Source organism: Nycticebus coucang, chromosome 8 (assembly GCF_027406575.1).
Source record: "Nycticebus coucang isolate mNycCou1 chromosome 8, mNycCou1.pri, whole genome shotgun sequence".
Classification (NCBI taxonomy): Eukaryota; Metazoa; Chordata; class Mammalia; order Primates; family Lorisidae; genus Nycticebus; species Nycticebus coucang.
In genome coordinates this window covers 55176504-55203762 of record NC_069787.1, presented here as the reverse complement: position 1 = coordinate 55203762, position 27259 = coordinate 55176504, and the positions used below count along the sequence as shown (strand labels likewise).

The following is a 27259-nucleotide window of genomic DNA, read 5'->3' as shown; positions in this document are numbered from 1 at the left end:
AAGCGGAGAATTCATTATAACTGTTTAGTCATCCGTAGAAATGGTAGATACTGCCCGTGGGTGGGACGCACCTGGCACTCCCTGGGTGGGGCCTGTCCCCTCGGTGCGTCCCCAGCGCGACTGTCGGGAGCCCATGGGAGCCCGGGGTCTGCTAGCATAGGGAAAAAGCACCAATAGCTCCTTGGCAGCAGTCCTTCTCCTTTGCAGCCAGTTTAGATCAAGCCCAACATCTGCGGGGTAACTTTTTCCAGGGAATGGTGGGCAGTGGAGGTCGACTGGATCCTAGTCGACATCACCCGGCAGAAGCCGCAGCCCACCCTTTCTCACTTCCCTGTAACTTGATGGTGCTGAGGCCATGGGCGGGTGACCGTGAACACAAAGCCCCTGCTGCAGTAAGGCAGCCAAATAATGAGAACCCAGGCGGCCGGCGCATTGGGAAAGCCGGCGACGTTGGGAGCGCTCGGCTCGCTGGGGTCACCTGAGTTGCACTTTGCCGGACGAGGATGACTCAGCCTCAGTCCGGTCGCTCTTCACCACCAGCCCGCGCAAGGGTTTCACAAAGTTCCCAGGCACACCTCAAATCTCTCACAGGGGCGAGGGGATCTGAAAGCTGGGTTCTGGGGTAGGTAATGGGGAGAGAGGCCGCGGGGAAGCCTGGTTCCGGGTCACCCGGAGGTTTCCCCAGTTCCTTTTCAGCTTGCCCCTCCCTCTGCCTGCAGCCACAAGGCGCCTCCACCGGCGCTCAGCTGTCTCCTGCCCTGGGGGTGCAGGCCAGCCTGGGAGCAGGTGACCCTTGGATTCGGAAGAATCTTCTATCCAGAAATCAAGGGTGTCTGCCGGTCAGGATCTACTGGGCGCTGCGTTTGCCTGCTCTCCCGGTTTTGACGTCCCCAGCACCGCCATTCGCCGCGGCTGTGCGGACCCCGAGTCTCAGCCGGCTAGAGTGCCAGCAGCTTGGAACCCCCCAACCCTGGCTCTGGAGCACCAGGGTAGGCTGCTCTGCGGGCCGATACCGGGAGCCCAGCGCTCGTGCGCCCGCGCCGCGGTGGTGGCGACGCCCTCCGCGCGTTCCCCTGTGGGGCGCCGCGGCCAGAGGACCAGCTGCGGGTGGTCACGCAGCAGTGCCCTGGCCGGAGCCCCGGCGCCACCAGTCCCACCCTTAGCCCGTTTAGCTACACGTGCGACCCTGTCTGCCGCTACTTCCTCAGACTTTTGCTGCTTCTCCGGCTTCCTTCCTTAAGGAAAATTGTGCCGTAGGGGTTGGGGTCGCGCCACCTCAGGGCTCCCTAGCACCGATCCCGGTGTCCCAAACCCATCTGGCCCAGGGCCGACTGGACATTCGGCGCCCGTTCGGAGCCGCCGCCCGCAAAGTGCGGAAAGCCGCGCGGGGCCCTCGGCCTGCCTCCTGCGCCCGCACCCTGCACCCTGGCTCGGGTCACCGGGGCCCGGGGCCAGCCCGGGGCCAACACGAGAGTCGCGCCCGCGGTGGCGGACTGCGGAGTTGTAAAGTAGTCAGCGGCCGCAGTGGGCCGGGCGGGGCAGGGCTCGCTCCACCGCGGCCAAGGACACTGGAGTTTTTGAGTCCCCCTCCCTGCGCGGCGCCTCCCGCCCTCCCGCCGCGGCCCGGCGGACTCCCGGGGCCGCCGAGGCGGGGCCGGGCCGCCGCCGCTGCTAGAGGCGCGTCTCCCTGCCTCCTCCTTCTCCCGCCTCCCTCTCCACCCCCCTTCCCTCCTCCTCCTCCCCGCCCCCCCGCCCCGCTCCTTTTTCTGCTCCCCAAGTGAGCCCAGCGCGCGAGAGACAGGCGGGGCGGCGCGGAGCGGAGCAGGCAGGCATCCCCGCGCGCTCGCCCACCGCCCGCCCCGCGCAGCTCCCCGCCGCCGCCGTAGCTGCCGCCGCCGCCGCCGGCGCGTCGGAGGGAGCCCAGCATGGCTGGGCCGGGCTCGCAACGCCGCGCGTCCCGGGGGGCCTCGGCGCTCCTTGCCGCGGTGCTCCTCTACGCCGCGCTGGGGGACGTGGTGCGCTCGGAGCAGCAGATACCGCTTTCAGTGTAAGTGCTGGGTCCTGCGCCGCCCGGGGAGGGGACTCGGACGCCCGCGTCCCGCGGTGCCCAAGTTTGGGCGCCTGCAGGTGCGGCTGGGCAGGACCCGCCGCGGGCGTTGGCTTTGCCGGTCTCACCTGCCTTTCGGGACAGCGTCGTGTGGCGAGGCTGGGGTGGGATCCTCTCGCCCCTTCCCGCAGGTTGGCGAGTGAGACCTGGAGATACCTCTGGTGACGGCACCAACTTTGGAGCTTGTTTACTGAGTCCAACTTCCACGGGCCGCTTAATTAGCCCCCTCTCGGCTATCTTGTCATCTCACTTCTCTTTGGGGAGGGGGATGGGTGGATTTCCTTGGACTGGTATTTGCTCAGGTGGTGGCCGAGTCCTCAGGTAATTACTCAAATGAAACCCAGGTGTGCGTTTAGACAGCCTGAGGGACTTTGCGCAGTCTGAACTCTGTGACCCTCTCGGGCCCCCTCCGCGCTGAGCTCTGCAGTTGGGTGCTGGCAGTTTCTGCTAAGGCGCTTTTTCTGTCTTTTTATTTTTTTCCTTTTCTTTAATGTTCTATCTCCCTGCTCCTTCAGCCCCAGCCCATGTGTGCGTGTGCGTGCGTGTTGACTGTGAAACGAGTGTTACATGTTTTCCTGTGCCCCTTCTCGCTGTAGGGTGAAGCTCTGGGCCTCGGCTTTTGGTGGGGAGATAAAATCCATTGCTGCGAAGTACTCCGGCTCCCAGCTCCTGCAAAAGGTAAGGTTTCTGTGGTGGCAGAAAGCGATGATTTTTCCAGCACAGAAAATGGAGGCAGATTTAGTTTTCCAAACAAACGTGAGCCCGGAGCAGCATCAGTTATCCAAGGAGTCTCTGATTCCCTGGTTTCTTGGCATTCTACTGTGCAGTGACTTCTCCCTACCAACCGGTTATTTTTAGATGACACTTGATTCTAAACACAAAGAAAAGCAGGATCCTCACTCGCACTGTCCTGGCTGGGCTCGGGGACTGAGTGTTTTTGCACGGCTCTCCTCTCACTGTCGGTATTGCTGCTGCTCGGGAGAGCAGATGCTCCTTCGGTCAAAAAATACTAACTTCATCCAAGCGGCAGGCGAGGTGCCTATTTTATGATGCTTTTCACCTTGCATTGCAGGCGCAGGGTTCAGTGTCAGAGAAAGACTCTGCACTATTGTTTGTCATCCCTGCAGTTGTACAATCCCATTATTCCCCAATCATCTAGACCCAGGGCTGGGATGCATTACATCATTACAGATAAGGAGAATGAATGTGGTTATCTTTCCACTCAGCTGCACTGCCGGGTAATAACCTAAGAGAGTCTTCCACAAACTTAAGAAATTGGTCTGCGTTCATATAATTCTGGAGAGTAATGAGAATGGAGAATTGATTATTAGGCTTTTATCAGAAGCTGCATCAATTTTAATTCAGACAGGCGGCATTATGCTTAAAATTACATTGTGAGATACATGATCCTTCCTTCTCCCCTCCGAGAAATAAAGACAAAAGCGGGATAGGGAGGAGAAATTTAGAGGGGTTAAAAGAATTTCAAGTTAGTAAAATGAACAGGATGAATCGAAATATTGTCTTGATGATTGAAAATAAAATTGGCCTTTAGGGGGGTAATTCTCTGAAAATCGGTACGAACAGCTTAAATTGTTAAGTTAACTTTTAAGCATTTTTAAATGTGTTTTTTGGGCCAATGTACCATATGTGTTATGCATGCTGCCTGGTAACCAAGTACGTATTTTATTTATGGCATTCCACTTCAGAGAGTAGCATTTTTGGGGACATTATATGAAACAGTGTGTTACTTGAAATCCAAATATCGTAATAAAGCATCAGCCACAATGGAATGACAGAAGTTATTCTGGCTTAAAAATCACCACTAGTCCTATTCCTGGAAATCATGGAGAGATAGTTGGCTTACCTCTGTTGTTTAGGAAGGAGTTCATTGAATTATAGGCAATTGATAAAAACTTGAGGCCATGGTATGGCTTTTTTGGATGATGATAATCTACATACCTGGGACCCTCCTTAGAGCTTAGCGGATCACCTCTTTCTCTAGCGTTCTTTTAATCTGCACTGGTCCATATTCTGCTCTGGCATTTTGCCCACTTGTCAGATGTTTTATGTGAAGAGTTCTTGTCTGTGGCATCGCCTGTGTATTTTCCTTCTGCTTTTAAAGATGAGAATGTTTTGTACAACTTTAAAGAAATATTTCTCTTTTGCATCTTGTAGTTGTAGCAACTCTGAAAAAAATCTTTTCAGAGCCTGTGAATGTTTTTTTGGTTGTGCTTATGTGTCTTTTATCTCACATTTTGTAGAAGCACATGAAATAGGTTTATTCCTTCTTTCTGAAGTTAACACGTACACACATCTACACATCCACAAAACGCCATCAACCCTTATTGGCTACTCTATGACAGCAAATTGGAAACCGCTAACATGCTTCTGTTACCTCCTCATCAGCATCCTTTCTGCTATTGAATTCAGTAGCCTTGCTTTGGTTTTCTCATGTTTGCAGCTTGACAATTGTGTAATTATTTCCAGCTGTTTATGGCTTTGTTGTCATTTCTTGCTGCTGCCTGGCATTCTGTAATGTGATGTGAGGGGAAGGTGAGGTGTTGCTGGGCATTAGGTTCCAGGGTGCGGATCTGCCCTAGGACTTGGATTGCAATCATCTGCTGTGTCTTCTCTGGGGGTCCTGGAATACCCCTCCCTTTGTGTTGCTTGGCAAGGACTGTCATGAGTATGGGAAGGATATGTTAGATAACCTGGGGAGCATTTTTCATCTTGGTCCATAACCCTGCTGAATGTGACAGTATTCTTAAAATTAACAAAGAACATTGATTTAGAGGGGTCAGAGTATGAATAGGAAAAGATCTGAGGTTCTCAGAGTAAAGGAGACGTAACATCATTTGGAAAAGCAAAGAGATAATTGCCCCTCTCTTGTTTATTTTCAAGTTTCTGGCCATTTGCTTGAGGAATCACTCCTCTAAGTCAAAACTCTATGCACTCTCTGTCACGTCACTGCGTCCTTAACAATTAAGATGCTTTCAAAATGCGTTAGAAAATGTCCCTGGAAAATGCATTAACACTGTATTAAGGGGACTCAAAGGTGACAATACTTTGTTGTGTAATAAACTGTAATTGCACTTTGAAAGCATGAACATTTAAACTTGATTTTTAGTTAAGTATGGTAGACTGTATACCACCATATAATTTTATGTATTTTATGTAGTTTCTCTAATTGACACTTCATGTAGTGAATCAATGTAGTATGTTGATTTTTAGAATAGGTGTTTAGTGATTTTTGCAATAAGGCATAAACTTTACAAAGTGGTTATTGTGAATATACATTAAATAATAACTGGCCATCTATTTTAAGGTGTTTGGAGACTGGGAAAACTGCCATTTTGGTACATGTTTTTATTAGATAATGTAATTATGAGGTAGCACTCTTGGTACTGACTTCATCAATGTAAACACAAATATTTAACAATGCACTCTGTTGTCAGGGTTTCAGAAAGAATATTTCATTAGTAGTTTCTGTGTTTAATACCATGGCTCTCATTACCTTAGCTTATTATAATATATTAGGTATTCCATGCCAGAATTTTCCTGTTTTTCTTCCTTTTTGTCTTTGCTGAGCACAGGAATAACAGCTCATTAGTTCTTTATAAAGATGTTTTTGATTTTATAAAATGCAATAATCCTTGTTTTAGCAAAGTTGTCTGTTTTCAGTACAGAATAGAAGATTATGGGACTTGTATATTGCAGTTGGAATTAACCTTGAGAGGTTTTAGGTGATGTTAGAGAATAGCAGGCCTCTGGAAGGAAAGTGTAGGTGTGGTGCTGTGTGCCTGTGTGCCGCCTTCCTAAGCAGGCAGATTCTGGAGGGGTTTCCATTCACTTTGACTTTTAATTAACTTTCTTATTTGACATATTCATGTCAGTATTCAGCTGCCTCTATCTTGCTTCAGTTTCCCCAAAGAATGCGTTTTGTTTGGGTTATTTTGGGGAGGCATAGTTGAATTCCCTCTGTATTTTAGGACTCAGTGAGAAGCGTTCTAGTAGGTTTGGAAACCCAGGCTATTAAACTCATGGTCTCTACACCTCTAACAATCACAATAAAAGGCATTAAACTGGTGTGATTCTCATTTCATCTTCCTTAGGGAGAATTCAGTAGGAGCTCAGGTTTTCATTCTATTTAGAAGTGCATTCAGGGAATGAATGCTCATAGGAACGAAGGATTCCAATTACATTTTCCAGAATCATGATGATAAATATACAGCAGAAATGCAGGTAATGTGCATCTTTACCAATAATGCTAGAAAAGAATTGACATTTACCTTGGATGCCTCGTACAGCACTTACCACGCATGCACTTCTTGGAATGCACAACTCGGTTTTTGCATTATCAACTATTTATTGAGAGGGCGGCTTTAATACATAAAGTTGATATCTCTTTCCGCAGGACAGAGTCAGCAAAGTAAAAGGTTGGTTCTTTAAGCCATTTTTATAATTATGACTTTTCATCAATGTGGAAATCGATGGACTTTTAAATAATTAAATAGGTGTATTCACTTATCAGGAGTTGAGTAGCAGCTCTGCGCTGCCTGTGGGAAGCCTGGCACTCTTCAGATTGCTTTTATGGGGAGGCGCTATTTCGCTAACATTTTTGTTGGATAAACACAGTTATTTGCTATCCCCAATGATAAATGCCTCCACCCTATGCTGCCGATGTTTTAATTCATGGCATCATTTCAAGCTACTGGACTTCTCTTCCGTAGATTATTTTTAAAAGGCTTAAAACCTCTGAAATGACAGTTTTCCGTCTTTTAGGGCAGCGTCTTGGTCCTCATTAACCCAATCCCTAGGATAGATAGTAGCAGAGCAGATTAAACCAGAGACCCTTCAGTACCTGCATATTATGCCCATATCTAATTGCACTTGATAACTCACACATGGTCACCTGCTAAGTTTTTGTCTGAACCTCTTTTGATTGTTGTTTCTTTTTCCTTCTTTCTTTTCCCCTTTATTAACATTTCTTTTCTGCTAGATAAGATACTTTGCCTTTTCTCTCATTAGGAACTACTGCAGATTCTGTTTTTCAGGAGATTGACAGAGGCTGGCCAGAATGAAAGGAAATTGAGAATATAGGCATGGTCTTCTGGTTGGAGGCAAACTTCATATTTCTATTACAATGTGGTTATAATTTTGATTAGTGTGGTGATGTCATGTTGATTTTAATTAATTAATTCTATTGCTAAGGTGATTTTTTAGGCAAATGCATGAATACCAAACCACCTGATAATTATGAAATCCATCGGGCATGTTTCAAGTTTTTGATGAAGACATAGCCATGTATCAGGATGAATGAAAATAAAATAAATGTGAGACCATTACCCCTAGCACCTGTGGTCCTTGTCTTTGAATTTTGAAGCACATATTCTTAGAAGTGCAAGTTTGGGATTTTAGCCTTTTTCAGTTTCTGGTCCTCAGTTGGTGTTAGTGCTCCCATTTACAATGATCAGTGAATGATTTGGTGTGTTGAGCTTACTTAAAGCAGCAAATAGTCTCACGAAAGACATTTTTTTCAGGTCTGCCACTAATCCAAATTTGCCATCATAGATGACAACAAAGGGGCTTTTTCTTTACCCCAGCACACATCCTCTGCCAGAAGTGAGCAGCATTTATTTCAGGAGTTCCCCCACCCACATTGCAATCATAGTGGTTGTTGAAACAGCCTTCCAAATTGAGACCCACAGTATCTTCCAGGCAAGGAATTTTAGAGACTGTTCCCTGAGCCACTATGATTTGACTTCTGTGACTGAGACTGAGCAAAAAATCAAATATGTGTCATAAAATACCAGCCTATAAATTAGCATATGAGCTTTTAATATAGTTTTTACACTGGAGATGTAATGGCCTTTGTTTATCTTGAGTGAGGCCACAAAGCTTTTGTGTATTATTCAATGAGAAGAAAAGATCCTAAGGTCAGGCTTCTGGCAAAACTGGTAGAATCTTTATTGGTTCTCTTTGGTTCATTACACCAAACTTAGCTTCACCTTCAATGAAAGAAAATGATAATGCCCATGAAATGAAAATTCTCCATTTGTTGTGATCTTACTGAGTATTTAGTGACCAGCAGTCCCTATCTGAGGCTGTCATTGCTGTAATGGAAAGCTGGACTCAGAGATCCCTCTACAGCCCAGTCCTCTGACCTGTGCTACAGCTCACCCTTGACATTTAAGGCATTTGTATATTAGCCATTTGTATAGCTGATGTGTTTTAGGGTTTTCTTTTTTTAAAAAAAAGTTTTTCTTTCTTTCTTTCTTTTTTTTTTTTTTTTTTTGTTTTTAGGAATGGGAGAAGGGGATGGGAGGACAAAAGAGGAGGACAGGGCCTTTAGGGGTTTTCTGTGTGTGTAGCCAGCATGTCTCCTTTTCAGAAGAAAGTTGTTTTACGGGTACAACTTTGAAAAGAATCTAGTTCACTTCTAATAAATGGCAAACATCTCAATTTCCATTTGCTTTGAACTGCGTTCACTGAGCGCTTGTTCCAAGGCTGTTTAAATAAGGCATTACATTTATAAGGTATATTAAATTTATATGTTGCCGAGCTTCCCAGTTACCCCAAACCAAGATTATGAAAATAAACAACCCAGAAGCCAAACTATCAGTGCACATTTCAAGGCCCTGTTGGAAAGTAGAGTGTCCTCTCTCAACAAAAAATAGATGGCTGTTTCTTTAGTTTGTGTACTGCAGAGTATTTATTCTGGTACTTGTTATTGGAAAACAGTACCCTCCCAAGATTAAAAGGGCTGGTATCCACATGAATGATCTGGATAGGCAAGGTTAGCAAGGCCATAAACGCTGTGAGTTCACAAAACACATCTCAGGTTTTCCATTTTAGGTGAAACAACTGCCATTTGTGGCTGCATATGTTGTTACCATTATACTTACTAAGTGTGTGTGTGCACCCGTGTGGATAAAAGTGCATGCTGCTCATCACAGAACATGCTAGATGCTTCCTGCTGATGGGAAAAAACTGTTTTGCCTTCTTGGGCTGCTAGAGAGGTTGGCTCGAGAGAGTGAACCAGGGCACTAGGACAGAACCTAGTCATTTAGTCTACCAGGCACAGATTTATCCAGTGTCTGGAACTTCATGGGCAGCTGGAAACTGAGGATTTGCTGAGACTAGGACTGGCTACATAATTTATGAGGCCCACTGCAAATTGTAGAACCCCTTGTTAAAAATTATTAAGAGTTTTTAAGAATTCCAGTGTGGTAGACAGCAGAGCATTAAACTAAGTACAGAGCCCTGGCTAAACCTCCTGTGGGACAGGCTGTCCTCATTTTGGCTTGCTTTCTTTCCTGCTGGGTAGCTTATGCTCTCAGCTCCATTCAGTATAGGCAGCTTCCTTTGCCCACCTTTGTTCTGTCTCCAATGAAATCATTTTCTTATTTTATGAGTAATAGGTGGAGAGCTTGGAGCATTTTCAGAGGCGTGCATCTTTGGAGATGCTGTGTTGTTAAAGCAAGGGTCACTGGCCTACAGCAGTGGCATCTTTCTTTTTATCTTTTCTGTATACATTTCCTGCATGGTTCTGGGCAAATTGCTTAATCTAATAGTAAAAACAGGTAGCATTCACTCTGAACTTTCTGCATTCCGGGTACTATAAGAATTACTTTACATATGTCATTCCATTAAGTTCTCCCAGCAACCTAATGGGCTTCTGATTACCATTCACTCCATTTTGTAGATTTAGCCAAGCCAAGGCTTGCAGAATTTAAGCAGCCTCCCCAAGGCTGGGCTTCCAGAGCCTGCACACCTGGCCATGGTTCTATATTTCCTCATTTTTGTGTGACCTTTCTTGACCTCAGTTTCTATTTGGAAAAAAGTATGAATAACCTTGCATTTCTCTACCTCGTGGATGTTTGGGAGGATTAAAGGAGTTAACATGGGGGACATTAATTAAGAACAATTGAATCTTGGGATAACAGATGAGAAGACACACCCTTGGAGTCAGACAGACTTGGATTTGAGTCCCAGACCTGCCATTTCCTACCTGAGTCACCTTGAAGTTTAACATTTCTGAATCTGTATACATAATGGATACATAATGGAAAAGGAGATTAATACTGTCTATCTTTTGGGCTATGACCAAGTTGAAATGAGCTGACTTCTGCAAAGCACTTAGCACAGTGCCTGGCCCATCAAAAGCTCCTGCCAGGTGAGTTGCTGTCGTCATTACTAGTTGCAACATACAAATAAAAGGTCTCCAGGTAACTTTCATTGAGCATCTGTTGGACCTGGATCTGTCCATACACGTGGACTTCATGAATGGGCAAGTGCGTGAATGGGTGAGTGCCAGGCGTGTAGGAAGGTGATCCCCACCTGGGCCTGGTGGGGATACTTCAGAGCAGGATGGGGGCTTCTGCGGCTGTAGCCTCTGTAAAGATATTTACTCTTCCCCTTGAGATCAGCTTCTTTCTCCCTGAGGGTGAGGAAAAATGCCCAGAGAAACCTGTCACTTGAGGATTTACCTCCTCCATCCCTTGCCCTGCTATCTGGGCAGGGGGTTGGGATGAGTAGCTGCCTCTGCTGCACAGCCCAGAGTGAGGCCTTGAACCCGAGCCCAGGAGAGCCCACATCTAGCCATTTGCCCTGCTGTGGGAATATGTTCAGTAGTCAGCAGCAGAGACTCCCTTATCCAAATGCCCTCTTAGATAGCATTCCAGTTCTTTATTATTATCATCATTATTATTATTTATTTATTTTTAGAGATGGGGTCTTGCTAGGCTGAATTTGAACTCTTGGGTTTAAGTGGTCTTCCCGAGTAGCTGGGACTACCTGTGTGAGCACCACACCGTTCCAGTCATTCAGAACAATACATGGCATATGAGAATCCTCAGTTCTTTGGCGGCTCTCACATTCATCCTGTCTCAGTTATTAATACATCGGAGAGACTCTTGGCATTCTTGTCACTTTGATCCCATGATGAGTTCATAAAATTAAGGCAGCGTATATCTTGCACGTTTAATGTGACGGGCACAATAAATGTGTTTATTTTATCCCGAGGGAGATGTTTTTCTTTTTTTCCTGTTTTAGTTCTCAGACCCTATTCATCTTTCCCCTTCCACAGAAAAGATGGGCAGTTGTAGGATTAAAGTTTGCTCTTACTATAATATTGAACTGTAATTTGTAAAGCAAGGTGAAAGTTGGAAATACAGGGCTTTTTGTAGCTCTATCATCCATAACACCTTTTCCGTTATACTTTGTTGAGGCAGAGGTGGAAAATATTGTGAAAGAACAATAGGTAAGGAAGGCAGTAAATTCACCAGACGCAGGTAATCTTCAGGCGCGACTCGTAGCATACAGCTTGACTCTCAGCCTCCCACTGGTTTCCATTATTAGCAAAATGCCTATTAGTACAATGTGATTGCTTCATGTACTGAGAGCTCAATGGGCATAGACTTTTACCCCACTGGCATAAATGATAGTCCTTTGATTTCTGGGATGGTATTGCTGAAGTTTGAATATTCTTTCTTCTCAGGTTGGCCTGAGCCACTGTTGAAATGCAATTGTCATTTGTTTTCATAATACAGAATTTGTGCAGCAACTCAGATGGTATACTTCAGGCAAATCACTATTAGGTAACCAATAGAAGGTATTTGTGGAGGTGTGTGTATTTTTTATACATGGGCTATTTTCTTTTGTTAATAAATACTGGTAACGAATTTAAAATCTCAGATCTGTGGCCAACTTTTGAGTATTTCAGAACATCAAGAGTCACCTGGTTATCCTGGTTATCCTGAAATAAGATGTAATCCTCTCAGGAGAGAGCTAACAGCTCAATAATCTTTTGAAAAAAGCCAATGATACACATTTCCTAGAACAGGAATTTCAGAATTATAGACCCATAGCTGGATTTTCTACTTGAACAGCAAGGTTTTCAGGGTTTTTTTTTTTTTTTTTTTTGCTTGAAACAAATGCTCTATGAATGATAGGAGAGATATATAGACTTGGAAAGACATTAGAGGATTGACTTAAAAATCTGCTTTTAAGAGAGGTGTTGGTCTTAGGAAGGCAAAATTGTATAGGGCTGAGAGTCTGAATCTGAGTAAGACCAGCCTGGGTTTGAATCCACATGCTCTGACTGACTAGTCATATAACCCTGACAAGTCAGTAGCTGAGCCTCAATATTATTCTCTATGAAATGGACACAATGGTACTGATAGTATCTTTTAGGGTAGAATTGAGAGGCCCAAATGAGAAGACGCACACAGGGTGCTTGGCAATAACTGGCTTATAGGAAATGTTAAGAAAAGGTGCAGTGTTGTATTGTTGTTGTTATTCCCAAGGAATTGCTTCTACATCTTAGGAAGTGTTAACTAATAAAGATGGCAATTTGTCTATTTGGGGTGGGGGTAGTTAACATTAGGCCATCTGGAGACCTTGTTTGGAGACCTCTGCCCATGACTCAACCCTATAAGGGCTTCTTGGGAAATAATCACAGGAACACTAATGGTATTTTATTTTTATTTTGTGCCTTGTGCTTTATACATTATTTGATTTCTCACAACCACCCTTGAGGTTTCCATTACCATCTCTGTTTTAGAGATGCTGTAACTGAGACAGAATGAAACTCTGCCCACAGCCACATGGTTCTAAGTGGCAAAGGTTGGTTTTGAGTCTGGGTCCTGTGACTCCTCGTTCAGGGGCCTGGGGTGGGATGGGAGCAGAGGATAGGCATTTGGGTATTTCCTAAGATGAGCCGCTTGTCCCATGCCTTGGTCTTACCATGATGTTGGCTCATCATGGTGTTTGGTAGAAACTTCTTTCCTTCCCTAATATTTTCCTTAATAGAATTCTTACTTAGTCTTGTTGTTTGGTGCATTAGCTTTCATAATGCAGCACTTCAAAGAGGTAAAAGAGCTGGAGTGAGGGGAGGGTGGGTGAGTTCTCTCCTTAGCTTTCTCTACTTCTCCCTTTTATTATAGCAAAATGATGCTATTTGTTATAGTTTCCTTTGGGGATCAGCCTCATGAGGTCTGATTCCTAAGATACCTTTCTGAAAATCTAATTGAATTTGGTTAATTGTCCTTTTGTGTATTCCCCATTATGGTGATGGATGATAGTATGGAAGAGCCAGCTTGGGCTCTGGGCCCCTGGGACCAGATGGATCTGCCTTTGAGTTACAGCTGGATGCTTCTTAGCTTCTTTTCATGGCCTTAGGTTGCTCACCTATAAATTGGGGTCATGGTGAGGATTAGGTGAAGAGGCAGGGGACAGTCTTAACACATAACAGGATACCCAGGAAGTTTGAGCTCTTCTGTTCTTGGTATTCCTATTCTTTGTCTATCTTTCCTATGTGACTTTTTTTTTTCTCTTGATGAAGCCATGGTTCTGTTTTTCTGCACAAGTGACAGTTAGCTCCAGCCCTTGGACCCACAGCGATCAATTTTATTTTGTGTAGAATGAGTCCAGCAGACCCTGGCAGGTCTGGGACATCTGGGGATGTGTGATATCCTGCAGACCCCTTATCTCCTTTGGTGGGGAGGCGGAGGGGCCAGTAAACTAGACCTTAAATTCCCCAGGGCATACTTTCTGATCTGGACAGGATCCCTCTTTGGCACTTAGTGAAGATCTGTCTATGGGGTGGACTTTAGGAGTTGTTTGTGTGGTGGGCACGGGTGTACAGATAAATGAAGGATTGGCAGAGCCTAGCCTTTTCCTTGTCCTTGCACGCAGGAAATAAGTGGTGGAAATAAGAACGCTGGTGAGCATAGGCAGATCACTAGGTCCTTCATATCCCTTTCCCTTTGACTCTCCAGTGCCAGGGTTTTAGGAGCCCCGGCATCAGGCATGGATGCTGCAAAAAGTGGAAACTGCCTTCCAGCTGCCGCAACCCAGCCCTGACGCCCTGCAGGCAGGTCTCTTGCCCACAGCCCTGTCAGTGCCTGCAGGGACGGCCAGACAACAGAGCTCACTAGTCCTCACTTTTTCCAGCTGGGTGAGCCCTCCCTTCCCTCGGGAAGCCTCCCTGCCCATCTGGGTCAGCACCCTGGAAGCACGGCCAAGTCTCTCCCAGGAACATCCAGTTGGGCTGAGGGGTCTGGACGCCTCTGCAGTGCCAAGCCGAGCAGCTGCCACGGGAGCACCGCAGTGCCGGGCGGGTGCACGAGGAGCACCAAGCGAGACTGATGGGGCTGCTGCAGCAGCCATCGCCAACCTGGGGGAGGCAACTCAGCAAAGGCAATTAGAGAGCTGCCGCAGCTCATTCCATAAAGCACTTGAACACTACATTCCCAGTGATACTGGGCAGAAATGTGAATTTAAATTTCTGTTAACTTTAATTTCTGACCTAGCTTCTGAGGCCCTGCCAGCATGAAGATGTGTGTGTGGTATTTGCTGAGTGTGATCTCCCCATCTCAGTGAGGGGATTCCTTTTATTTGTTTATATCAGTGGAAGTCTGTGCATTGAGGCTACTGGGAGCTGCATCTCCTCTGCCCGCTGCAACAAACCTGCAGCATCCACAGCTTGTTCCCTGAGTGACCTCATGGCTGCGCCCTGCAGGACTGTGTCCAGCACCTTCACACAGGAGGAAATTCTTGTGAGAGGCCATAAATCAAGTTTGGGTTATTTTTATTTGCATTTGCATCCTGCAGGTACAGTTGCCTGTTTTCTTCACCAGGTCCAGCCCAAGGATGTACCAAGAACCTATACCAAGTGCAGCCTCTCTAAGACAGGGGCGGAGCAGCTGCCAGAAAGTGGGAAATGTATGGATTTCATGGGGGGTGGTTTTCCCAAAAGACATTTCACTCCAGCCTCTGCTGTCCCCAAATATCAGTACCTAACAGAGTATGGTGTCGTAAGCTTTCTGAGGGGTCTTGTATCTAGCTCCCCACCAGGTGTGACTCCTCTGTGACTTCTGCTCTCCTTTTGCAAAGGGCAGAGAGGCAGCCTAAGCCCTGTGACCTGTCTGCTCCCATCCCGTGCCTTTCAAATGTGCTCTAGGTGCCTTTGCAAAAGGGTGTGTTTGCACCCTGTCCTCCATTTAAATTGCATGTATGCCTGAATTTCACATTAGTTCAAATGGTCTAATGCTTCATTTAGGTAGAATATCGTGGCTTGGTAAAAAAAAAAAAGCCTTAGCTATTTTATCACACTCCCAAGAAAACATTCGCTTTTGGCCCAATGTTGGTTGTATTTGCTTCCTTCCCTCCTCTCTTCCTTCCTTTCTTCCTGCTTCAACAAATATCCAGTGAATACTCAATGAGGCATGCAGAGCTGTGTTGGGTGCCCAGATCCCTTTGCTGTCCGCACGCTGAGTGCTCCAGTGACAGCACGGTGCTTGCTTCCCTATCTGCATCTGGCCGTGTCAAGCCTCTGGGTCTGTGCTGTGTCATTGCCCCGTCTACACTGCTGACCCTATTGCCCTTGTTTAGCTGCTAAGCGCTGGTTCTCCAGGTAGAGATGTCACCTGGGAAACTTGTTAAAATGCATTATTTCTGGGGCCTACCCCAAGAGACTCTGACTCAGCGTGGCCCAGGGATCTGTAGGCTAACATTTCTCAGGTGGTTCTGATTCGGCGATCTGTGGACCACGCTTTGAGAGATGCTGTCTGTATCTCACCTCTGAGGCTTCTGGCTTCCCCTAAAAAGACCCAGACATTCCCTCCCTTCCCTTCTGGCCTGTGTAGATCTTCCCACCATGGTTTGCTTTTGTGTCTGTGTGCGTGGGGTTTGTGTTGTCCTGGGCCAGAGGCTGGGGCTGCTCTACCCCTGACCCAGGTGGGAACCAGGCTGGTACTGGATCCAGGCTTCCTCAGCATGGATGGCATGAATGGAAGAAATCAGGTGTGTTATCTTTTAAGCCCAAAGGTACCCAGATGCATGTCTGATTGTCAAAGAAGGAGTTTATTTAGAAATCACCGAGCACAGTTCAAGTGGCCAATTTGTGAGATGGAGAGAAATTTGTTGACCTGTCACCGATGGCTTTTCTTCTTCCCAAATATGTGTTAGGTTACTGAGACCTGTGGTTACTAGCCCTTTAACAGAAAGTTGTTTAGTGAACATCAGTATGAAAGACACCATCTGCTTCCCATAAAAGCCTTCTCCTAATCTCCCTGGTGCAAGAATTGCTCCCTCAGGGGCATGTTGGGCACCAAACTGTTTTTTCTAAGTCACTGCCTTTCAAACTTTTTTGACCATGGCCCATAGTAGGAAATACATGTTTTGTTGCAATACCCTTTCTTGTATGTAAAACACAAGTTTTATGAAATATTACTTAGCCTCATTCTTTGTGGTGCAATCTGCATTCTTGTATTTTATTCCACTCAACTGGAGTATACTCTGTTCTACTCTTTTCTATGCTGTTCTACCCTATTCTTGTTATTGTATTGTATAGTATCGTATTGTATTACATTCTATTCTAGAAAGCCTATTCTATTTTAGAATGCTGGCTGTGACTAATAAATTGTGTTCACAACCTAATAAATGTGCTTAGAAAACAGTGCTCTAGGCCAGGTGCAGTGGCCCGTGGCTATAATCCTAGCTCTATGGGAGGCCCGGGGGATGGGGGGAGAGGGGGATTGCTTGAGCTCAGGAGTTCAAGACCAGCCAGAGCAAGGCCCTATGGTTAGTCTCTATTAAACACAGAAAAATAAGCCAGGTATCCCAGCTACTCATGAGGCTGGTACAGGAGTATTTCTGGAGCCCAGGAGTTTGAAATTGCAGTTGAGTTACGATGATGCCTCTGCACTCTACCTGGGGCAGCAGAGTGAGACTATATTTCAAAAAACCAAAAAAACAAACAATTAAAAAAAGAATTTCAAACATACGATAGTATCCTAACTGTTACCAGGGTGAATTGTAGGCTAGTTTAATTTTATTCTGAGAGGTATAGTGTTGATCTTTGAGACTAAAGCTGTATTTTAATGATAATCATGATAGGTGGTGATAGCTAATGCTTATCAGCTAATCACAGTACTAAGCTCTCTGTATAAATTTCATTTCACCTTCTCAACTGTCCCATAAGATAGTTACTTTGATGGTTCCATATTCTAGGGGAGGATACTTAAGTTCTGGGATGTGATGTGTCTTAGCCAAGGTCATATGGCTAATAAGTGTTAGCATTGATTCTTGAACCGAGGGCTATCTGAATGTGCAGGCTGTCCTCTTAACCGTGTTTGCATTTGCCTCTTCCTGCTCTGAGACACATTAGTGGGTCTTGGTAACACTGGGCTCTTCTATGTGTAAGGTCCCAGTAGAGGCAATTTGGGGGTGGCATCATGGGGAGCAATAGGGAGGAAATGTGAGAGAAGGGGAGGAGAATGGAAGAGGGGAGCCTGGGAAGCCCAGGGTGAGCCATGGTTTTCAGAGCATCTGGTCTTTTGCTTAGCACTTATAGAATTCACAAAGTGTTTTGTGTCTATGTCATATTGGCTGCCTCCTCCTTGGAGTACTCACTGCATCCGGTATTTGTTATTCTATCTGCTGGGCAATTATTGGTTTTCACAGCTCCTTCTCTGACCAAGCACCATCTTTCTGAGAACAGGGATAATGCTTTGTCCTTCTTAGCATGCCAGGACGTGGCCCAAGGAGATGCCTTGCCAGAGTTTGGTGACTGAGCATGTACGTGAAGAGATCCTTTAAAAGTTAATCTTCACAACTAGCCCATGACTCATGTTTCATCCTCATGCTGCATTTGAGGAAACTGGGTTCAAGATCATGACGCTAGTGATGGAAGAGCGAGGTGGAGGGTCACCACTCCAAGATGCAAATATGACTATTATGTTCGTATTTATCTTTTTTTTTTTTATTTTCTGAAGATTAACTTAGTCATCTTCCATGCATTTCCCTTCCCGTTTGGATGTAGGTTTTCTGAGTTTGGTTCCCTTTGGGCTGGACCAGAGAGTCACTGGGCTGCAGAGAGCAGGGCCCTGACCTGGAGGTCTGGAGGTTCAGGTTTTAGCTCTGGCCTCAGGGACCTGGGAAACTTGGGGCTTCTCCCTGTGCCTACATATGAAAGAGGTCAAAGGTCCCTTAGTGCCAAGAGTTAGCATAGTTCACAAGGATGGCAGGCCCAGCTTCATGTCCCAGTATGCTCCTCCATGAGATGGGTGGTGCTTCCTGCCCCTTGATCTTTTCATTGTGTCCATCCATCCTATCAACATCTCTTGCCATGCCTCTGTCTGCATCAGGTGTCTGCTGGAGGAGAGGAGGTGTGGAGAAGCTACTGGCCCTTCCCCAGGGTACATCTGGCAGAGGCAGTGGACTCATATGCTAGCACAAACCCTGCAGACAACAGGAAGACTTGGCTGCAGGACCAAGAGTAGATTTAAGTCACACTGATGTCAGAGGAGGCAGAAATGACATACTGTGTTGGTAAATTCTGCTCTACATTTTTGCTAACATTATCTCCCCCGAGTCCTTGCACCACAGTCATGTTCTTAGAGTTGTATATGGGAATGGAGTCATCTTTGAATGTGAAAGGCAAAAATAAAAGGGACTAAAATATTTGACATATGATGAAGTTCTATGACATTTTAGACAGTGAGTAAATTGGTATTTATATAACCTGGTATATTCACTTCCCCTGATCCACCCTCTCTTGAATGTTGACTTAATAACACGCCTGACTAAATGATGTTAATTGCTTTAAACTGCCAAATTAAAAAGCCAGCATTCATTCAACAAGTGTGCGGTGTTCCCAGTGCAGGCTGGAGCTGGGGAAGGAGAACTGACATCTCTGGGGGAGGGCACACTGAGATGAAACTGGAGTGGCTTCAGGTGAGGGGACACGGACATCCCAGGAACACAGGCTGTGTAGGCTGCACATAGGCAGTGGGGCTTTGGATGTGGCTTCTGGGACTGGAAGCTGGCTGTGGGGGTGAACCCTGGCTCCACCAGTGGACAGCGTGTGGCCTTGAGCAGTTTCTTAGGTTCTCTATTTCCCATTTTCCTCTTCTTTAAATGGTCCCTATCTCATTGGAACTGGAGTGAGGATTAAATTAGATCATGAATGTAAACTTTGTCTCAATGTCTGGCAGCGGTAGGAATCCGATGAATGGAAGCAGCCATTATTTGAATTCTTGCCATCTTTGAGTTATACACTTACCCTCTGAGGTCAGCAGTATTGCCTGTCTGGAGAGTGTTAGCTCCCCTGAGCAAGACCTTTGTTGGGCTGGTTCATTGTTCTGTTTTTGACTCTTGTGTAATAGCCTGTGTCAGAAAATATTTGTGGAATAAATGAATGAGTGAGGGTGGAGAGTGAATTTATAAGCTGAGGAAATGGAGGCACAGAGACGTCGGTGAGATCAGAAGGAACAGAGCAAAGATTTTCCCTGACCTCAGCTAAACCCTTAGCTAGTGGGGGCTTATTGGCATCTCTCTGCGCTGTTACCTAAATTCCCAAGAGCAACACTGTCTGTCCCCTGCCACTTGCAGGTGAAATGTGAGTGTGCCCCATGCTTGCCGAGATGTGTCTTATTAGATGTAGGGCCTTATGGTTGTTTAGAAACTAATTACTTGGTCGGTTCTCATTCTTGGGTGAAACAAACAACATGTTGGCAACCCTTCTCCCTTTTAGGAAAAAGCCTCCTAAAAGTGCTGATCTTCTGAATCAACCACACAGTCCCTCTAGGAAGTTGAAACAGCCCATACCCAAGGCTCCATATTAGGTGCTTTTTCTGGGACTTCATAAAGGAAAGCTTTTCCCATCAAGCTATTCATGTATATATCATCTTTCTCTTGTTTATAGCAATGGTGATTTAAACCTCCCAACTCATATGTTAGAGCCTCTTATTTTCCCAAGGCAAGTGGCTGTGAAGCTCCACTTTTAGTCCTCTTTCTCAGACCCTGTTTGTGGGCAAGGCTGCCAGGTTCAGCGAGGAAGAGGAGAGGCAGCAGGGGTGAAGTGTGAGAGGAGCACTTCCCGTCCTCTTTGAGAAAGTCCTTGAACTCAGCCCTTGAGTCGTGCAGTATAAATTTGAGAGATGATAGCTATTAATACTTTGTTCCTTGTGTAGCAGCTTTTAGTCCAGAATGTCAAAGTACATCAATAACACATTCTTTCTCTATTTCTCCATTCCATGTGTAGAGAGGAGGTGGCGAGCACCCATCTCCAGAGAGAATGTCACTGCCTTGGACTGTGGCTGGTCCGCGGCAGGAGCACAAGAAAGTCTGAATTTGACAATTTCATTTCTTCATTCATTCATTTTTTGCATGTTGCTACTCTGTCCCAGATATTGTGCTGGCTCTGGGTATAAAAGGAAAAATGAAATAAGACTGTACCCTCTTGGGGCTTATAGTTGAATATGAGAATCAGGCTTTTACCGAAGAATTAGACTACTGCTGAAGTCTCTCTGAGGGACTAGGGAGGAATGCTGGTAGCACACAGTGCCCGGAGGCTCTGCTGTGGTCTGTGCGCAGAGGAGGCTTGCCCAGGGGAGGAGCTTCAGCTGAGCCCTGAGGAATGGCAGGAGTGACAATGACAGAGAGGTAGAAGAAGGGGCCTGTGCCCTTTGCAGGGATTCCTTACCCACCCTGGCCCCACCTCACCCTCACTCACTGCTCCACGTAGGCCTGTGCCTCGGCTCCTGGCCCGAGTTCTGGGACCCAGGAACTCATCCTGTACTTTTCCTTCTTGGCCTTGGTCATCTTATTTCTATTACCCCCAACCTCTTACCCTCACGCCTGTTTAGCAGCTTGTTAAATTCCCCATCTCCCCAGCCTACCTCTTTAGTTCAGCTAATGGCTTCTAAGTTCCCACTATGCCAGGGGCTCCATGCTGGGCCCTCAGTTGCCCCTGGCTTCAGGAAATCTCTCCCATGCTCATCCTCTTTTGCCTTTTGTACCTCACTTGTGGTCCATCAAAGAGCACAAGAAAGTCTGAACTTGATGATTTCATTTCTTCATTCTTCATTTCTTCAAACCAAGTCAACCTTGTTTCTAAGTATTGTTGCACTATCGTTAGGCCCTTCCCTCAGCTCCCCAAGGTGTTTGAAGCCCTTTGGTCCTTCACATCTTTGTTCTCCTTGTGGCTCCCTAGGACATAGCCTGATAATGACGACAACAACACACAACAACTTGTTGAACGTTTACTGTGAACCAGACAGCATTCAAAATACTTAACACAGGCCTGGCGTGGTGGCTCACACCTGTAGTCCTAGTGGTGTGGGAGGCTGAGGCAGGTGGATTGCTTGAACTCAGAGGTTTGAGACCATCCTGAGCTGGAGTGAGCCAGAGCGAGACCTTATCTCTACCAAAAAAAGCTGGGCGTTGTGGTGGCACCCAGCTACTTAGGAGGCAAAGGGCAAGAGAATCACTAAAAGGAAGAAAAAAAATAAAAAAATCAACTCCAAAACTAAGATGAGTGAAAGCCAGTTGAAATTGAAAGCAAAAGTTCAAAAAAAACAAAAGAAAACAAAATACTTAACACACATTAACTGATAATAATCCTCACCACAACTGTGTGAGCAAGCTACTTTATTATTACCCACCCCCCTTTTTTTTTGAGATAGAGCATCAGCCTAGCTTATAGCAACCTCGAACTTCTGGGCTCAAGTGATCCTCCTGCCTCAGCCTCCCGAGAGTAGCTGGGACTGCAGGCACTCATCATGATGCCTGCCTAATTTTTCTATTTTTAGTAGAGATGAGGGGTCTCACTCTTGCTCAGGCTGATCTGGAACTCCTGCCATCCACAGTCCTGCAGCCTTGGCCTCCCAGAGTGCTAGGATTAGAGGTATGAGCCACTGTGCCTAGCCTATTATTATCTGTTTTTAACTGGCATAGAAACTGAGGCATGGAAGGATATTCATTAACTGCTCAAGGTCACTTGGCTAGTAAGTGATAGAGCCAGGGTGCCAGAGCAGGCATTTTGATTCTGGCGTCTGTGTCTGGAGCTGCTACACTCTGCATGCTTCCTTGCGTGGCTTGCATTTGTGGAGTTGTACATGTGAAAATGATTGTTCTAGTTAGTGACAGGTGTAAGGTGTCCCCGTCCTAGAGTGTGCACAAGCATCACAACCCTGAGTGATAAAGGAGTAACTAGCTGACACTGGTCCTCCAAGTACGGTGAAAAGCAGGCTCATGACTAGGGTTCTGTGCTCCGGAATTTGTTCCCCTTAAGTAGGTAGCACCACAAACGGTCCAGGATCCCTTCCTCCACCTCTCTGTCATATTAGCTCCTGTTATCCCTCAGCAATCAGCTGAAGCTCCTCCCCTTGGCAAGCCTGCAGACCCCAGACCAGAGCAGGTCCTCAGAGCATGTGCCCTGGCATAGGGATGCCTGCATTGGTTACAGCAGCAGCCCTGCTTGGCTCTGGCCAAATTCTTTTTTTCTAGTTGCTTTTCTTTGCAGGATTGAAGAAGGTCCCAAGCCAGTCCAAGTTGTCATATAGGACCTGTATGCATATGTCGTATAGTCACTTATATCATAGGTGACTTTCCGTCAAGTTCAATATTACAGGTATAAATTCTGCAGCTGCATGGGCTTCAGAAGTGCTAGAGAAAAGAATTTTGTTGTGTTCACCTACAGATGCTGGATGACCATAGAAGAAGTAATAAATATGGTGATTTATAGTTTTTCACATTACAAAGTGTTATCTATTCCTTATGAAAAATTTTGAAAATACAAGTAAATAAAAAGCAAGTAAATACAAACTGCTATCCCATTATCCTGGCCTGATCATTGTTAATATTTTGGTGCATTTTCTCCAGTCTTTTTTCTTTTGCATATGTGTTGTGCCTATAAGTATATTTACTTTATGTAAATAAGATTGTATTGTACCAACTATCTTATAAGGGCAAGAGATAGTAGAGCAGATTTAGGCAGTATAGGGACTACATATATAATAACTTTTTTCCTATGATAAGTAAAATTTGTCTTTGAAACATTGGAAAGTATCAGATGATACAAAAACAAAAAATAATTTCTAATTTTATGATATAAGAATATCCACATTAAAACTTTGCAGCATGTCTTTCAGACTGCTTAAAATTAAAATCGCTATAGATATGAGTTATTCTCCCTCCCCCCCAATTTTATGTTATCTCATGAACATATCCTTCCTTATTTAATATTGTTGAAAATGATTTGTTTGCTGGCTACAAAACATTTCACCCTGCAGGGGTCAGGTTGTTTGTCTGTGTCACCTTCCCCCATTGTGGAACACTAGATGGTTGTTGCCCAGCTTCCACACCCCACCTCCTGCTCAGGTGGAAACAGTGCTTTGATGAAAGTCTTTGTCTGTCTCTGTAGGTTCTATTCCTACTTATGTCTTTCAGAGCAATCCTTAGAAGGGGAATCATTGTGCCAAGCAATGTGAATGTTACTAGAGTTCTCCATTCTTGCTGCCCTGTGTGTGTGGATATGCATGTGGGTCTGCGTGTTTCCTCCTTGTTTCTCCCATGGCATCCAGCTCTGTGTCTGGAAGATCAGATAGGTTTGGACTAAATGGCCTTCACTCTTCCACGGATGAGTGAGACAGCCAACATGGGGCTCAGAGCCAGGCATAGGTGAGTTCAAATACCAGATTTGCAGCTTACCAGCTATGTGGACTTGAGCAATTCGCTTAACTTATCTGAGTTTTAGTTTGCTAAGGGAAAAATAAAATCCACTTATTGGAGTTATTATGAGGATTAAGTGAAATTATATATGTCGAGTGCTTAGAATTGAATACACAGTAAGGACTCAGTAATGGCAAATACTATTCTTATTATTTTTACTGTTTATTCCAACCTTCAGGCTTTAAGACTATAGGAATGTAACTCATTTAAAAAACTACTAATCATAGAAATAGAACTTTAATATATTCTTGAGATCAGTTGTGTGTTTGTTTTAGCTACTGTCTGTGTGGTTTAGAGAAAGGTATTAGCGTGTCAGGCTTCACCTTAAATATTTGCTGATAGGATCCCCAGAAGAGTGTGAGACTTTAGACTGACTCTACCCTAAAAGCCTGTCTTTAAAAACCCGGACCAGGAGTTAAGTGTTGGCACCGGGAGGGCAAGCTGTCTCCTTCAGTTCCTAAATACAGTTGTTTTAGCAGTCAAATAAATTAAGGGTAACAGTAATAATAGGAATTAACAACAGCTAATTAAAATGAGGGAAGTTGCCAATTATGTAATGTTGTCTAAACTCTAGAGTAAATGGAGATATTTGCAAATGCAAACTGGCTATGAACACCACTAAGAGGCCAGGACATTGCATTTTGATAACGAAAGCACCCTCCTTCCTAATTCAGGAATTTCTGGAGCCTGGATGCCAAACTAGAGACTGTTTACTGCTAGCCTGAAAACCAGGAGGGTCTTGACACTGTAAAAAAATGCTTTTCTTCTTCCCTTTTAAGAAAGTAACCCTCTCAGCTATTTAGTGTCACTAAAATGTATACGAAAGAAGAGGAGCGTTTCCAGGTGTGTTCTGAACGCCAGGTTGGAGGTAAACAGCAGAGCCTAGTTCTGCACTGCATGTCCCTGAGGCCCTGAGGAGCTCTGGGATCCAGATTCAGAGAGGAGACTCCTTCAGAGAGGGTCAGTCTGTGCCCATCTCTGTCTCGGGGCATCCTCACCACACAGTGCAGGGCGTGGCATCCAGTAACTACCTGAGGTTGACTGAGTGAAACAGGCGATCTTACCACAGGAAGACACCTGCCTGCTTTCAATTAAAGATGAAGATTCTTCACTTCTACCTTTTTCAATAGTGCTTCATTATTCCCTCTCTTATCTCCTACGGATGGATGTTGGAGCTTCTCATTTTAGCCTCCATGTCTCTTAATATCTTTTTTGTATTTTCTCTTTATCTTTCTGCACTGCATGAGTGATTTGGTTAATTTTCTTCCTTTTCACCCATTCTCTCTCCAGCTGGGTCTAATTTCATTATTTTACTTGTTTCTATTTCTTTTAAGACCTCTGTCATATTTTTCATTTCTGGAATTTCTATTCTTTTTCTTCTTGTTGTTTAAATCAACCTAGTTTTGCTGGTCTTCCGTTCAGAATGGGACAACCCTCTTTCCTGCCATCCACAGTCCTGCAGCCTGACTCCTGCCCTTGACCTGGTGTTAAACCCTAGCCCTGAGCCCTGTCTCCAGCACTGCTAGCCTTGAGACTTTCCTGATGGTGCTGGTCCCTGGTGTGACTGTGCTAGGTCCCTGGTGTGACTGTGCTAGGTGACTGTGCTAAGATAGTCTATCTTTTACTACACTATAGGTGGCCTGGGCCTCTAGTTTCCCAGTGCAGAATCTGGTGCAGAGCCTGTCCCAGTGCACCTAGGGGTTGTAGGGATGAAGGCAGGCCTTTTGGGAATGATGCCTCTTTCAGGCATCTGCCACTGCCAGGATAGCAGGAGGCTCAGCAGCAGGTTGAGCAGCTAGGTCTTCCCTGTCCTAGCCACCACCCACATAGGCCCAGTGGCAGGGGAGCAGTGTGAGTCCACACTCTCCCCTTTCTTCTGTAGGGAGAGAGAGTCAGGCTAGAGAACATAGTGGTTGGTTCCAGTTCTCGTTCCACAGGCTGACACGGGAATGTGGAGAAAGGGAGAATGGGTTAGCCCTAGTGTGTCCCTGTTCACAGTGAGCTCCGTGAACCACAATGCCCTTCATGCATCTAACAGGTCCCAGAGAAGCTACTGTGGAACTTTCTCTTTCTGAGCTGCCTGCACTCAGAAAGTGCCTTGAGGAGACCCCGAGGGATTCCCCAGTGTATCAGAGCCAGGGGCCCCTCTTCCCACACAGCTCATCAGCCCTGTTTCCCACCTGCGATTGCTGTAGTTTGTCACAGGGTGGCAGCAAGAGTCAGACACGGAGGCTGCAGCTGGGCTCTGTCACAGCTGTGGACAGAGCTGGGCTGGATGCCCTTGCCCCTCGTGGAGCCGGGGGACGGACGTCCCAGCCGAGATCATGGCTGAAGCTCAGCCTTGCTTGTGGCCTCTGCTTACCTATTGCAGGTTCAAGGAAGAGGAAGAGCTTCCCCTTTTAGTGAATAATACTGATAATATATTCTTTGATTTCTAATTAGCTTTTATTTTTCACCAAAATCCATACCTTTCCCAGAAGAAAACAGTGCACAGCTACCCCAAAAGATGAAAAACAAATGTCATAGTAAGACCCAGGGCTGAGGGTACAGTGTGACTGCCCCATGCGCCGTCCCCTGGCTCTGTCACTGCACATGTGGCTTTGTTCTTCAGGGCCTTAGTGTCCCCACATTTAAAATGAGATCAGTCATGGGGCTGTTGTGAGGAGTAAGCAACTCAAGCATTTAAGGCCAGAGTTTGGCATAGAGAAAACGCCAGGTCTCCTGATTCTTTAAAAACTAGTAATTTGGTGAACATGAAATTAGCAGATGAAAAAGTTCAGAGGAGCCCTGGCTTGGAGAATTTCCCACTAATCTCTGATAAAAGTGGGATCAAAACAAACTTCTTTCTCCTTCCTTCTCCCTTTCTTCCCTCCTTCCCTCCTTCATCCTTCCCTTCCTTCTATCCTTTTCTGCGACTGTCAGTGGTATCCCTAGTGGAAAAGGTAATGAACTTTGGATCCAAACTGCCTGGTTCAGATCCTGACTCTTTCATGCTCTGTGTGACCCTGGACAAGTGGTGTAACCTCTCTGTGCCTCTGTTTCCTCATCTAGGACATGGGGAGAATTGCAAGGTTTTTGTGTGATAACAGTGTTAACATAGGTACAGCCTGGCGCCTGGTAAGTACTACATTAGTGTTTGTTTTTATTGCCCGGCTTGACTTGGTTTGAGAGCCCAGGCAGGCTTTCCCAAAAGTTTTAGAAGTAGTTACAACTGGGAGGTTTTTATACTGCTGGCTTCTGTGATGGCCCAAAGATGCTTCTTGAGGTGCCCAGGGCTTCTCAGCTTCAGATGTCTTCTTGATTCTTGTTGCCCCCTCGTATGCTGCACACCATGCATGGAGACAGAAATGAAGCCGTGGTCTCTTCCATGAAGGGCTCACAGTGCAGAGAGTCAGGTAGGTACAAGTGTAGAATTCAGGACAGTCAGAAAGGCTTCCCAGTGCAGACCCAGGGGGAAGAGCCACCTGGTAAAATCTTCCTGGGGAGCCCCGCGGTGGCAGGAGACCTCAAAAGGAGGAGACCGTTGAATCAGAACTTGGCACTGCAATGCTTGGCAAGTGGAGAATGTGGAAGGCAGCCTGGGTACTGGCTTGTTTCAGGTTAGGTGCCTGGAGCCTGGTGGACCTGAGCCCT

The 27259-nt window shown here is 45.8% G+C and overlaps 1 protein-coding gene across 2 annotated transcripts in view; it reads left to right on the top strand.

Moving 5' to 3' along the window:
• Nucleotides 1-1786: 1786 nt before the first annotated feature.
• CACNA2D3 (calcium voltage-gated channel auxiliary subunit alpha2delta 3) overlaps nt 1787-27259 on the top strand; it is a 913362-nt gene continuing 887889 nt past the window's right edge. For both annotated transcript variants that reach the window (XM_053599985.1, XM_053599984.1), the window contains exons 1-2: nt 1787-2047; nt 2704-2785. In XM_053599985.1, coding sequence (XP_053455960.1) covers nt 1926-2047; nt 2704-2785 — 204 coding nt within the window. In that variant the 5' untranslated portion in view covers nt 1787-1925. The remainder of the gene's footprint in view (nt 2048-2703; nt 2786-27259) is intronic.